At 38.6% G+C, this 13,312-nt stretch overlaps 1 protein-coding gene across 2 annotated transcripts in view; it reads left to right on the top strand.

Moving 5' to 3' along the window:
* The window catches only part of KCNH7 (potassium voltage-gated channel subfamily H member 7), a 355,010-nt gene that overhangs the window by 270,187 nt on the left and 71,511 nt on the right, over positions 1-13,312 (top strand). For both annotated transcript variants that reach the window (XM_018556690.1, XM_018556691.1), the window contains 2 exons: positions 2,589-2,988; positions 11,034-11,233. In XM_018556690.1, the coding sequence (XP_018412192.1) occupies positions 2,589-2,988; positions 11,034-11,233 (600 nt within the window). The remainder of the gene's footprint in view (positions 1-2,588; positions 2,989-11,033; positions 11,234-13,312) is intronic.

The raw sequence follows: 13,312 nt of genomic DNA, 5'->3' as shown, positions 1-13,312 counted from the left end.
TGTACAATTTTTTTCATTTATTGCAGCGTTTTTTTCTTATTTTTATATTTTATATTTTATGTTTTTTAATAATTGAATTTGAAATTGATCTTAGTATAAATTATGTATATGTAGAGTTTTAAGATTGTTTTGTAATCACAGCAGCCTTCCTATTGTCGACAGTTTGGATTTTTTTGGTAGACAGTAAAAGTCCACATAGAAGGTGTTTCAAACTGGCTGCAACCATCTTTTTGTTATACTTCTAGTAACAAGAATACATAAACAATATTCCAAGCATGAAATAACTTTGGTACCTTGCCCACAGCAAAAGAATAAGTTTTAGCCCTTCTGTAACTACATACCAAGTCCATTTCTAGCAGGAGCTACAGTCGGATCTCTCCTATTACAAAATACAGAAGGCTAAGTTACAGTGGAAATGAAGGCACATATCTAGAATAACACCCCCCCCCCCCCCATATAACTGATTGTAAAAATGAATAAATAAAAACCCTACCTAAATGCCAATTTAACTTGACCTTCCTGTACCTAATCTCCTCTCTTCCTGTGTTTTTATCTGGAGGAGTCCTTCTTCAGGTGTCCTCATCACTGCCTGCATAATATGGACACTTCCTATTGGCTGTCCAGTGGTGGGGTTCTTTCAGGATCCAGGAGAGGAATGATGTCATCACAAGGGGTAGTGGGGGACCAACCAGCAAGGGCTTATTTGCAGCTCTGGATTAGCAGTCCTGTGCACCCAGAAACGGCACCGGCAAGGGAACTAGAGGGGGGTCATAGGTAGGTATAACTTGTTTCATAAAATATGGAAAAATAAAAACCCTGAAAAGTAGAGCACATGGGGGTAGGAGGGAGGGATGGGAAGAGGATCTTTTTTTTCCCTGAGTTCCTCCTTCCCCCTTAATCAACATGCTAATTAAAATATTAAATACAACCTTTCTTTTCTCAATACATAACTATTAGATCTAGTGATCTCATCAGTGGGTCTCTGTGCTTCTGTAGGAAATGCAGGCAGATCATGGCTGGTTGAATAGGCTGGCAGGGTGCTGTACATAACTCTCTGAAATAGGAAGTAATGTCCACTTGTGATGCTGAGCCTTCATGAGCAGGCCATAGACATTAAAGAGGAACTTTACCTATATCTTCAAAATAACAACAAACGCACTTTTAGAAATGTTTAGTAATGGCAATCTACAAACAGATGCTTCTAGATGGTCCCAGTGATCATTGTACAGAAAGTCATGGAAAATCCAAAACTATTAAGTTGCCACAGAAATGAGGGGACATCTTCCAGTGGGGAAACCTGTTCTGGTAACAACTGTCCTAGATTGGAGAAATCTAAACTCAGGAGTTAAATCTCAAAAGTCCATCCAAGTACCCTAACTAATACCAAAAACATAGCTTGTTTGTGCATCACTCGACTGTAGATCCTCAAATCTTCTCTGAATTGGTGCTGACATTGTCCTTCCTTCTGGAGGGGGGCTACTTTTGTTCCCCACTAAGCGTGTTACCGTGATGGACTACAATCTCACGTTTAGTTTACTAATTTGTATTGAGATTTTAGTCCATCACGGGAGCAAGCTTGGAGCGATGGCTACTTTGCAGCACACACAGGTACCATAGGGAACAAAAGTAGACACCCTCCAGAAGGTAGGACAGTGCCGGCACCAATTTAGAGATGATTTGAGGATCTACAGCCGAGTGATACACAAATAAGATACATTTCTGTTAATAGTTAAGGTACTTGAATGCTTTTTTAAGATTTAACTCCTGAGTTTAGTGTCACTTTAAATCCTGCTGTGTCTCTGGTACAGGAAGTGAATGGAAATTTTTCTGACAGGAAGCAAAAATAAAATAAAAAGACTTTTAACTGTTTCCTAATCTATCAAAAAAATAAAAATAAATTCTGGTTTTAAATACAGTTAAAATTACTTTTTTTTCAGACCTCTTGTACAATCATTTCCATAAAATAAAGTTTGCATACACTTTTTTTTGTATTACGGCCAAAGGCTTTGGGCCCAAATTATAAATGACGGCATCACGCTATATTTCCTGCTACAGGAATTAGGATGCATAACCCTTGACCTTTTGCATATTTAAAGGTTGCTTTGTAAAAATCGCTTTTAATCACAGCTATAATTACACTATCATTACATTTATAATTGCACCACTAACAATTGCCGGCCTAACCTTAGTGATAAGTGATACAGGAATGTTTTACCGCAACACCACTGGAAGTGCCCTATGAAATATTTATGGGTAGAAAAATAAATAAATCGTAAGGACTCAGAAACATACCTTAAAGTGGAATTAAACTGCCATCTGCAGGGGGAGTTCTCTGATAATGTGTAAGTCTGCACAGAACTGTTAAACATTATTCCATTGTACATGGGAAAGTATTACTTCCAATTAGAAAATGATGTGTTGGTGGCTGTGTGCTGAACCTGGTAGTCCTGCTGTCTTAGGCCATGATTTATGTTGACTATGCAGAAATCTGGCCTTGATGTTCGCTTTAACCTGATAGGCCTTGATCTTTATTCAACCTTACTATGTTTACAGTTTAATAATATTTTTTCTTTGATTTTTATCCCCAGACTACTACTCTCATCGGGCTCTTGAAGACTGCGCGGCTACTTCGCTTGGTCAGAGTAGCCAGGAAGCTGGACAGATACTCAGAATACGGTGCTGCTGTCCTCATGCTGCTAATGTGTATTTTTGCATTAATTGCTCACTGGCTTGCTTGCATCTGGTATGCAATCGGCAATGTGGAACGACCTTACCTAATTCACAAAATTAGCTGGCTGGATGCCCTGGGTGATCAAATAAAGAAACCGTATAATTACAGCGACCCCAGCTCGGGACCATCTATCAAAGACAAATATGTCACAGCACTTTATTTTACCTTCAGCAGTCTGACAAGTGTGGGCTTTGGAAATGTGTCTCCCAATACCAACTCGGAAAAAATCTTCTCCATTTGTGTAATGTTGATTGGCTGTAAGTAGAATCTACATTAAGAGCTAAAGTCAATTTTTATATAATGAAACCCCTGTATCTCTCTCCTTTCACTTCTCACATACATAAATATAATGAGAGACCTCTTCTCACTAAATGTAAGCTACTAATTGTAGTTCAGGCTTTATTACGACTAATACACCAGTCCTTAAATTTAGTTCCACCCTTTTTATAGAATGTTTTATATGTCTGAACTGGTACTTGGGTGCCATCATGCAGTGAATTATAGAGCCTAAACAAGGTGTCCCTCAGTGGCAGCCTGTAGATATTAGGTGAATTAGCTAGCCAGGGACTGAAAGAGACAAGGTATCCATGCCAGAGTTATGGGTGAACTAGCAGGGGTCAAAGGAAGCTGAGACAGTGCCAATAGGATGATGATAGAAGTGTAGTTTGGGCATATTGGCTTTCTGATGCGCTGAGCATTGTAACTGGAAAGAGGTGCAACCACGTAGCTAAGGAGTTCAAGGAAGGTCAGGACAAGTAAGGTCAGCAGCAAAGGTCTGCCTAAAACCAGTGAGTTACCCTTACCACACAAAATAATATAATAGGTCACGCTTCACAGGGAATTCAGACCATTTAGGACATATGCAACAGTGTTGAAGTGTCGGTATGTTTTGCCATACTGCTTTAGGTGCACAGGGTGTCAGGGGGTATAAATAGAATGCTGGTGCATGAACCTGGGTTCAGAAGATGGGGTGCAGGCATGGAGCAAGAGAGCAAGATTCCTAATCAAACAGGTGGAGCCTCAAGAGCACCCTTAATTACAAAATAGAAAGAATATGTGGAGCCACCAGAAAGATGCTCTGTCAAGGACTGACCCACTGCTGCTCATTCGACTGACTACATCCTAGATGGATAAACATTACCTAGCTGGATAAGTTTGGTACTCCTATGCTGGAAATAGTAGCCATCAATTGCATGTACACTTGGCTGTAGACGGACATGCCAATAATTTGATATGAGTATAGTCTAGCAAATTAATTTTTTTTAAAACATCATATTAAAGGAGAACTGTGCGGTGAGTGCTTTTCACTCACCTCATAGTTCTAGCCGACCTGTGACAATGAGACTGTCACAGGTCGGCTCAGTAGATTGGGAGGTGAGCGAACACATACCGGTGTTCGCTCACCTCTCGATCCAGTCACGGCTCTCTGCCGTGACAGGGGAGGGGCTGGATTCCCCCCTCCCCGCTCCGATCCGCCAGCGATGACTGGCGGAACGGACGGGGTAGGGGGCGGGTACAGCTGGCTCTGCCTCTAGATAGTCAGAGCCAGCTGTCAGTCTCGCAGCTGGGCGGATCCAGACATAATTGTCGGGATCCGCTTCAGCAGCTCGCGGTATACTGCGGCGTCTCAGTATACCGCGAGCTACAGTTTAGATCTGATAACGAAGATCCCCCAAGGCAGCGCAGATTGGGTTAATTATGCTAACCATAACACCCCAACATTTAACATTACATAAAAGGGGAACGCTATTTTTAAGCAAGCAAAAAAGGCAAGCAGCCATTTAAAATATGTTTTTTAGTTATGCTTTGTAAAAATGAGAACATGTAACAAATATAAAGTAGGTGCTATGCCAGTTTTGGCTACAGTAGTGGAAATACACTTTAACATTGTTTTGCATATTCTTGTTATTTCCTGCTAAATTATTGGCAAGCTCTCTAGCAAGCATCCATTATGAAAGAGTTTCACTTTACCTATTAGGTTTTTAATTGTTTTTACATTATGGAGATTGCATCAAGAGTTGAAGTCCCCCAAAGTGGGGGAAACAGAGTTAGGCCCCATTCACACTGGTTCCATTATGTTAGCATCCATTTTTTAACAGATGCTAATGCAAGGGCTCTAAATAGGGCAAGCTCACACTGCTGTGTTGCCTTGCAGTGTGCTGAAAAAAAAGTAGAACATGCTTTACTTTTTTCAGCGCAGTGCAAGGCAATACAGTGAAGTACTGTGTGTCCACTCAGGACATTTTACTTCACATAAAGATTGCCAAAAAAAGATAAGATAAAGAAAAACATAATAAATAAGAGTTACTGATCTATCAGTTACTGTTACATATGCAGAACAGTTTATAGAAGTTGATGGATTAACATTACAGATAATTATAGAAAAGGGTTTCCTGGTGTATATATGCTCTTATATTCCCATAGGGCCTGTTCACACTATATGCAGTGTGTTCCGGCCAGAACGCACTGCATCGTATTGCGGCCGGCTCAGTATTTCGTGGGGCGTGGCTGGCCATTGAATGGAGCCGTAACCACGCCCTCCGGCCGCAATGCGATCGCCTGCACGGGATCGCAGGGCACTTGTGCCTGCAGTCCGGTTTGGTGCAGTCAAAATGCTGCAAGCACTATTATGACTGGACCGCAGGCACACTGTTTCTTGCGATCGCGTGCGGGTGATCGCATTGCGGCCGGAGGGCGTGGCTACGGCACCATTCACTTCAATGGCCAGCCACGCCCCCTCCAGCCCCACAAAATACTGAGCCGACCGTAATGCGATGCAGTGCGTTCTGGCCATGTTCCGGATATGGTGTGAATAGGCCCTAAACTGCATTTGTTTAAATCCAGGCAAACATTTAAATACACCACTGAAATACATATTGTATGTGTGAGCTGTTTTACCTACCAAAAGTTATCATTCTGTTCAGCAATACTGCAGTTGCGCAATACAGCCTTACCATTGACCCACCCCCAGCTTGCTGATTGGATAATGATGGAACAACGCTTCACCAGAGGGGTTATAACCCTGCTCTCTACTTCTATCTGCAAATTCCTAATGTAAGATTGACAGTACTGGGAAAAGCTATAGTAGACATTGATGTTATTCATCCTTTGTTTTACTTCTGCTGTATATGGAGTCAGAGGAAGCTAATATAAAGGTACGCAGGTGTATTTGATTGGCATTTAGTATCTACCTTGAATTCAGTTTTAACTATGTATGTATCATAGAATGCTAATTTCTTTAGACTTCTGTATCACCTACTGAAATTTCCCTTCAAACCAAACCAATCTATACTGTAGTCATATTTTTAATCTTTGGACATAATTGGAAAGGGTTAGAAACTCTTTCAGGTTTTCATTGATGGCTATGATCCATTCAGGGAGATTTCCCTCCACTTGCTTATATACCAAAATGCATAGTGTCACCAGGACAGGAAGTGAGAGGAAATATGTTGAGTATGAACACAGCCAGACATAAAAACTGACTGGGGTTCTGATGCTTCCAAATACTACATTATAAATATGTGTTTTCTTGTTTTTTCCCCTGAAGTTGATGATTTCCCCTTTAATATTCTGTTCTGGGTAGTAGGTGGCAGTTAGTCAGCTTAGACTTCTACAATGGGTACAAAGACAACAATAAAAACAAGACTGAGATTTTAATCCTTCAACAGCAAAAAATCACTGGAGTTGGAATTTAAATTGTGAGAACTCTCTTCTCAATGTGGCAACACTGAAGGCCTGATAGATGCTGAATAAAATAGCAATATCTGACTTCTTCTGGTTGTCTGCCATTTAGTCAGACAAGATTGCAAAAAGATTGAACTGGTAAATTGGCATTTCTACTAGACAGTTGGCACAAATGAGTAGATAAAATCAAGTCGATACCAGAGAGAAATGTAAAATTGATTTTCATCCATGTCATCTTGGGCAGGGAATTAATTGGAATGGAAGGTTATGAAACAAACCTAGAACTCCCACATCTCTCATTAAATCTATCAAGTTGAAACCAATAGGCTTGTCTGCTTTTGCCACTGTGGAACATTATGGACCTGTGATTATATCCAACCTTGATAATTGTAGCCTAAGTGCAAAAGGGTGATCTATAATTCTACCCAGTGAGACCTTTAAACCAGCAGCTAATTAGCTCTGTCCGGTTTATAAGGTCTTTGAGTCTCTGAAGGTATCTTGCAATGGCTAATGATCTAGAAACAGGTTTAATTAGTATAAATATCAAGATATTACATGTTCTGTCTCAAACACTTGGCATGAATACAAAGCAGGAAGCATGTGTTTTATTTGTTGACAATGTGAGTTGTTTTCTGTCTTTTTTTTGTATTAAAGAGAGATTTCTGTAAAATGTGAATCATTGCCTGAGTGGGACAATATTAGGACAAGTCTTATCATCCAGAGCTTCCTTGTACAGCACATTGTTTTTTTAGGGTCCAGGGTTGTCTTTATACTTGCTTGACTACTTAGTGAGCCAGTGATATGGGGGCAGTCATGTGTTTAGCAGGTGTCCCAACTCCTCACCAAGTAGTGATAAAAGGGTAAAGATGATGGCCAGGAATATTGCACCTTCTAAACCTGGTCAGCGGAGTCAGCTTCTATATTTCTGTGGTGAAAGGTTTCATTTAGCATACGTTACCATTTGGCAAAGAGAAAATGTGAGGGTCCACCTGTATGAAGAAAAGAGAATAGCGCAACATTTTGAAATGTTTTAAAACATTTTGGAAAAAATATTTTTTTGGAACAGTCTATATGAAAGAGTTAACTGTTGTCTTTAAAAATAGAGGTCATTTGTGTACCTTGGAAACCAGGCTTTGCCATTTTTTGGATCATCACAGTTATCAGCAGTGATAAAATTGATAAAATGATCATCAGTAAAGTGATTATGCATTACACTGATGCCTAGGGTTATATTAAGGTTTTAATTTAGGATCAAGGGTTAGATTAAGGATTGGTTTAATTTAGATTTTGGGTTGTTTGGGTAGGTTAAGTGTTAAGTATAATGACAAAAGTAAGCAACCCAATATTGTATTTTTGGGTGGTCACCAAAAGGCAACTAATGGCCAGTAATAACACATTCCTCACCAAGAATCCTCATTTAAGCTAGCTTAAAAGCTTTGTCCCCCTGAGTAACTGAAAAAGGGAGAAGAGACTGAGACCGAATTCCTTGTATTTCCACAATATACATCCTGGACAAAATTAGGATTCTTTTCATGAGAAACTATGACTCCTCGACCTAGTAATCAGATTAACTTCTGTCTCCAATACTGTCAATATACTGTGCATTTTTGTTTTACAAGGAATGAAACTCGTTCAATAACTGCTTGTGTTAATGAAGTATATATTGATTAAGAAATAAAGGCAATAGAAAAAAGAATACTGGCAAAGCCAATTACATAGATCTAGCTTATAGAATTTTATGCCATTCTAAATTAAAACTGTGATATTCACATTTGGAAGGCGGCTATTAAAAAACACATAAGTGACAGCATTTTGGGGCATCTACCCTGCTCCTCTGAATCATTATGGTTTTCTGTATACTGGCTGGTGCTGAATGTAAATTATGCAATCTTCATCTTCTTTAAATGCGGTAAGGATCATTGTTCCATCTTTTGTTATTCTTATATAAGGTTTGTGGAAAGGCTGTGTCACATATTGTTACCTTTAATTTGTTAGGTTAATTTTGCAACAGGTGCTGATAAATCTTATTGTCCTTGTCCAAACTGTGGACCTGGTTAGACTTTTCTTAATAACTTGAGTGACCCTTGTTTGAAGCACGCACACAGTAAATGATTTGTTTTTCCTGCTAGGACAAAAGAACTACTGCTTCTCAGTCACAGAGATTTTCTGTACTGGAAAATCTCTGTAATCACTGACACGCATTTCAGACTTTTGCACTATATCATCATTATTTGTTAACCATTATCTCCCAGAAAGAATAAATGTAAACAAATCTCCAGGACCAGATGGGTTACACCCAGGAGTACACAAAGAGCTGAGCCATGTCATAACCAAACCATTGTTCTTAATCAATAGGGACACTTTAATCTCAGGTATGGTACCAGCTGATTGGCGGAAAGCAAATGTGGTCCCAATATATATAACATCGATAGTAAAGTACCGGAAGACATAATTAGAGATTATATGCAGGAATTTGTATATGAAAATGGAATCAGTAGCAACCATCATGGATTCATGAAAGACCGTTCTTGTCAAACCAATCTAATGACATTCTAAGAGGAAGTTTGCACTAATTTAGACAGAGGAATACCAGTAGACGTGGTGTATCTTCACTATGCTGAAGCATTTGATACAGTACCGCACAAACGTTTAATCCACAAACTGAGGTTTGGATTAGATTGTATGTACATGGGTGGATAACTGGCTGAGCGATCGGAGCGAGAGTAGTAATAAATGGTTCTTTTTCTGAAAGTTGTGAGTGGGGTGCCCCAGGGATCAGTCTTGGGACCAATCAATTTTATTTTATTCATAAACGATATAGAGATTGGAATAAATTGTTCAGACTCAGTCTTTGTGGAAGATACTAAACTGTATAGGGCAGTAAATTCTCAACAAGACATACATTCACTCTAACAGAACCTGGATAAAATTGAGACCTGGGCTATAAGATGGACAGATTGGATGCAATATAGAAACATGCAAGGTTATGCACATGGGAGCAAAGAACCTGCATGCAAACTACTACCTAGGGGGTGCTGCACTGGGGAAGGCGGACATGGAGAAAGACCTAGGAGTCTTTATAGATAATAGATTCAGCAATAGTATGCAATGCCAAGCAGCGGTAAAGCAAACAGGATACTATCTTGCATTATCTTGCATTTATAAATCACTAGTTCGGCCACACCTTGAGTTTGCGGTTCAGTTTTGGTCACCAATCCTCAAGATGTCCACGAAATCGAGCGAGTTCAAAGAAGGGCTATGAAATTAATAAAGTGGATGGAAGGCCTGAATTATATAGATTGCCTCCAGAAATTAAACTTATTCTCTTCAGAAAAGAGGCATTTAAGAGGAGACCTAATTGCAGTTTTCAAAATCATAAATGGGGACCGCAGTATTGGGAAACAAATGTTTACACCAAGAATTCTATTAATGACACGTGGATACAAGAGGTTTAATCTTAGACTGCGTAAGGCTTTTTTTACTGTGAGAGTAGTACAAATTTGGAATTCTCTTCCACAGTCAGTAGTATCTACTGATAGCATTGATAAATTCAAGAAACTTCTAGACGAGTTTCTTAGTTCGCAAAATTTTGAAGGATATGGGGAGCAATAAAAGCCTATTAATTGCAGAGAAACACACACACATAAACAAACACTAACACACATAGATTGAACTGGATGGACCTGTGTCTTTATTCAACCTTACCTGCTATGTAACTATGTTTAAAACTGAGGTCCAGGGAAAAAAATTTGGTCAAATAAAGTTTAATTCCCATGTAATGTTGAAAAATGTGGCTCACCTGAATAACTGCTTTCACAAATCCTGAAACTTCTGGAACTGCAGCCATTTTACTCTCTCCATTCAGCTGGTGGACCAGATAGTGCTTTACTGCTTCTATTCTGGTCCACAAGCTTACCACCTAGCTGTCTGGGCAATGCAACTCAATTTGGCCATCAATGCTATACTGCTGGTGAGTGGCATCAAATTTATCTTGGCTACACAATCTATACTGCTGGTAGGTGGAGTTAATTGCTTTATATTCTGGCTGTACGACCTATTTACTTTTTTGCCTATTTGCTGATACACATTGTATGGGAAGCTACATGTAACATATATAGTTATAGTGATAGTATTTTTCTTTTTCATCTTTTTTTTTTAAATACTAAATTACACTTAATATTATTTATTTTGCATATTCTTCTCTCACTGCTGGATGCCCAGAAGCTTGAATTATTGCAAACAATTTTAAAATCAGCTGCATGCTTAGCAGATTGGGCTGTGGTGTGCCTTGAGGCCAGCTTGCACATACCCAGGGCTGAAACCTTTTCAATTATGCCATCATTAACAGTTCTGATAAATTCTAAGTATAAAATGTAAAATATCTAAGTTACAGAATCTAAATATATAGCATTTATATAATGAAAAATATATACAGTTTATAAATAAATATGTGGTTTCCATGAATATTTTAAGAAAAAATCTAACAAAACTTTTCAATTATTCCTTACAAAAACTGTTTTACAGGTTGGTGAGTGTTATTTTTATCATACATTTGCATTTTTTTGTGTGTTGATGTAATTTCTCACTGTGTCATTTTTTCTGTTTCCTTTCAATCCAGCATTAATGTATGCAAGTATTTTTGGAAATGTATCTGCAATAATCCAAAGATTATATTCAGGAACTGCACGTTACCATATGCAAATGCTACGAGTGAAAGAGTTTATAAGGTTTCATCAGATTCCCAACCCCTTACGCCAGAGGCTTGAAGAGTATTTCCAGCATGCTTGGACCTACACCAATGGCATTGACATGAATATGGTATGGTGCTACTCTGACAAAAATATATAATGCTAGAAACTTTATATGAGATTGGGGGATTGCATTTTTCATGTGTGTAGTTACAAACATTTGTACAGATTCTGGCTAAAAGCAGTGCAACCACTAGACATGTGCGCTGCCAAAAAATTTGTTTCGTTTCGTTTCAAATTCGGATCAGTGTTATTTCGTTTTTCAGTATTCGGGTGTGAAAGTCAATTCGGATTCGGAATTCGGATTCGGACGAAATTCGGTAGCGGTAGGTCGAACGTTCGTTTCGTTTTGTGTTCTTATTCGTTTCTTATTCGTTTCGTTCGTTCGTGACATTTGAGGGGGAAAAAATATTTTTCTCCTTCTCTAATGTCACTTTGCTCCAACGAACGAAACGAATACGAAACGAAACGAACGTTCGGACTACCGCTACCGAATTTCGGAAATGGAAATTCGGATTCGTTTGCATTCGTTATGTCTGTAATTCGGAATTCGGATACATCCGAATGTCCGAATTTCCGAAAATTCGTCCGAATTTCGATTCGGAACGAAACGAATCGCACATGTCTAGCAACCACTAATATATCAGATATAATAATGAAATGCTACTTAACAGTTATGGTTTGATACACTTTTGTAAATTGCATTATTTAGGGATGTTCCGATACCAGTGCCGAACTTGCCATTTTCACGAGAACTACTAGGGTCACAGCAGTTGCAGCTGGGACAGGGCCCTGGTGCTCCACCACTGTCCTGAAATCATTAGTCTGCATTGTTTTTTAAAAACTGTCACATGACACTAAACAAAAAGTTCTAGTCTTGGAGCTGAAGAAGTATATGTACTTTACTTGTACCAAGTACGGTAATTGGTATCTGAACATCCCTAGCATTATTCAGTAGGCCCTGTAGGAACTGTCAGTACAAAATATATATGATAACTTTGAAATACTCTATTCAAATATTGTAAAGCAGTCATAATATTTGCTTGTTTTGTGCCTTCTTTTTTTTTACCACAGGTACCCTCACAATTCTGGGGTATGCATTATTTTAATGTCAAAACTTTGAAAGTCGATTAGGATAGTAGTGACTTCTCTTTCCTTATCATAGTGACTTCCCTTCCCATTTAAAGTGAATCTGTCACAAATGTGGGCAATTCAAACTGATTGTATGATTATAAAAAAAACATAAGCAGAGTTGAACTTCATTGAAAAGTGTGTGTGTCAGAATTATAATTAGATCAAAGATATAGGTTGCTGGTATCATATGAAAATCTGCCTTTACCTATAAAAAAAAACCACCCCCTGTGTCCTTCCCAGCCTCTGTACTGGTCCTTTAATATATGTGAGAATTAGGAATAGGTAAGCTTGGAAGTTGTGGGCTAGGTGAGTGAAAATCTTATACACCTATATATTTGGATCTTCAAATTACTTTAATAGGCAGTTTCAGTAAAATGACCCTTGCTTATGCAGTTTTTCAAGCGCTATTTAAATCAAAGTGTGTTTGCCCCAATTTTGTTTTTTTAATTTGGGACAGAGTGGGGAAGGGTTCAAACCCATGACAATTAATTTTTTCTGTCTGTGTACCATTAGGGAAATTTCCCTTCACCTCCTGTCCCAAAGGTGCAGCAAGAAGTTAGAGAAAGTCTCCCAAAGTGAGGGAAATTCCCATCTTTAGACAGTTGTCACCAAAACAAGTGTACAGATTGAATGATTTACTGCTCTGGGGAAGACTGTAAAACTTTGGATTTGCCCGTACTTTTTTTTCTCAGTAAAAATGGTCACCAGTGTAAATAATATGTGAATTTCTCCAAAAAGGGAAACAGACAGCAGTAAGAAGTTGACAAGCAGTCTAACCCTTTCATTTAATCTACAACAAAAACAAAAAAAATGTTTGCCGAGAGATACACTTTAATAAGGTGTGTGAAAGGTTTTCTTTAAGAATCTGGATACAAATGTGTTACTTGGGTGTGCTAAATTGTAAGATTCAGTTGTATATGTGTGTGTTTGTATAATTAATATATACTGTATATAACTATATAGATATATATAAATGTGTAAGCCGTTCACCCATTTATGTACTCTAGCTTCACTA

The sequence above is a fragment of the Nanorana parkeri genome, unplaced genomic scaffold (genome assembly GCF_000935625.1).
Source record: "Nanorana parkeri isolate BGI_ZX_2015 unplaced genomic scaffold, ASM93562v1 scaffold247, whole genome shotgun sequence".
Lineage (NCBI taxonomy): Eukaryota > Metazoa > Chordata > Amphibia > Anura > Dicroglossidae > Nanorana > Nanorana parkeri.
Note: the sequence above shows the minus strand (reverse complement) of the source record. Positions and strands in the feature narration are given on the sequence as shown.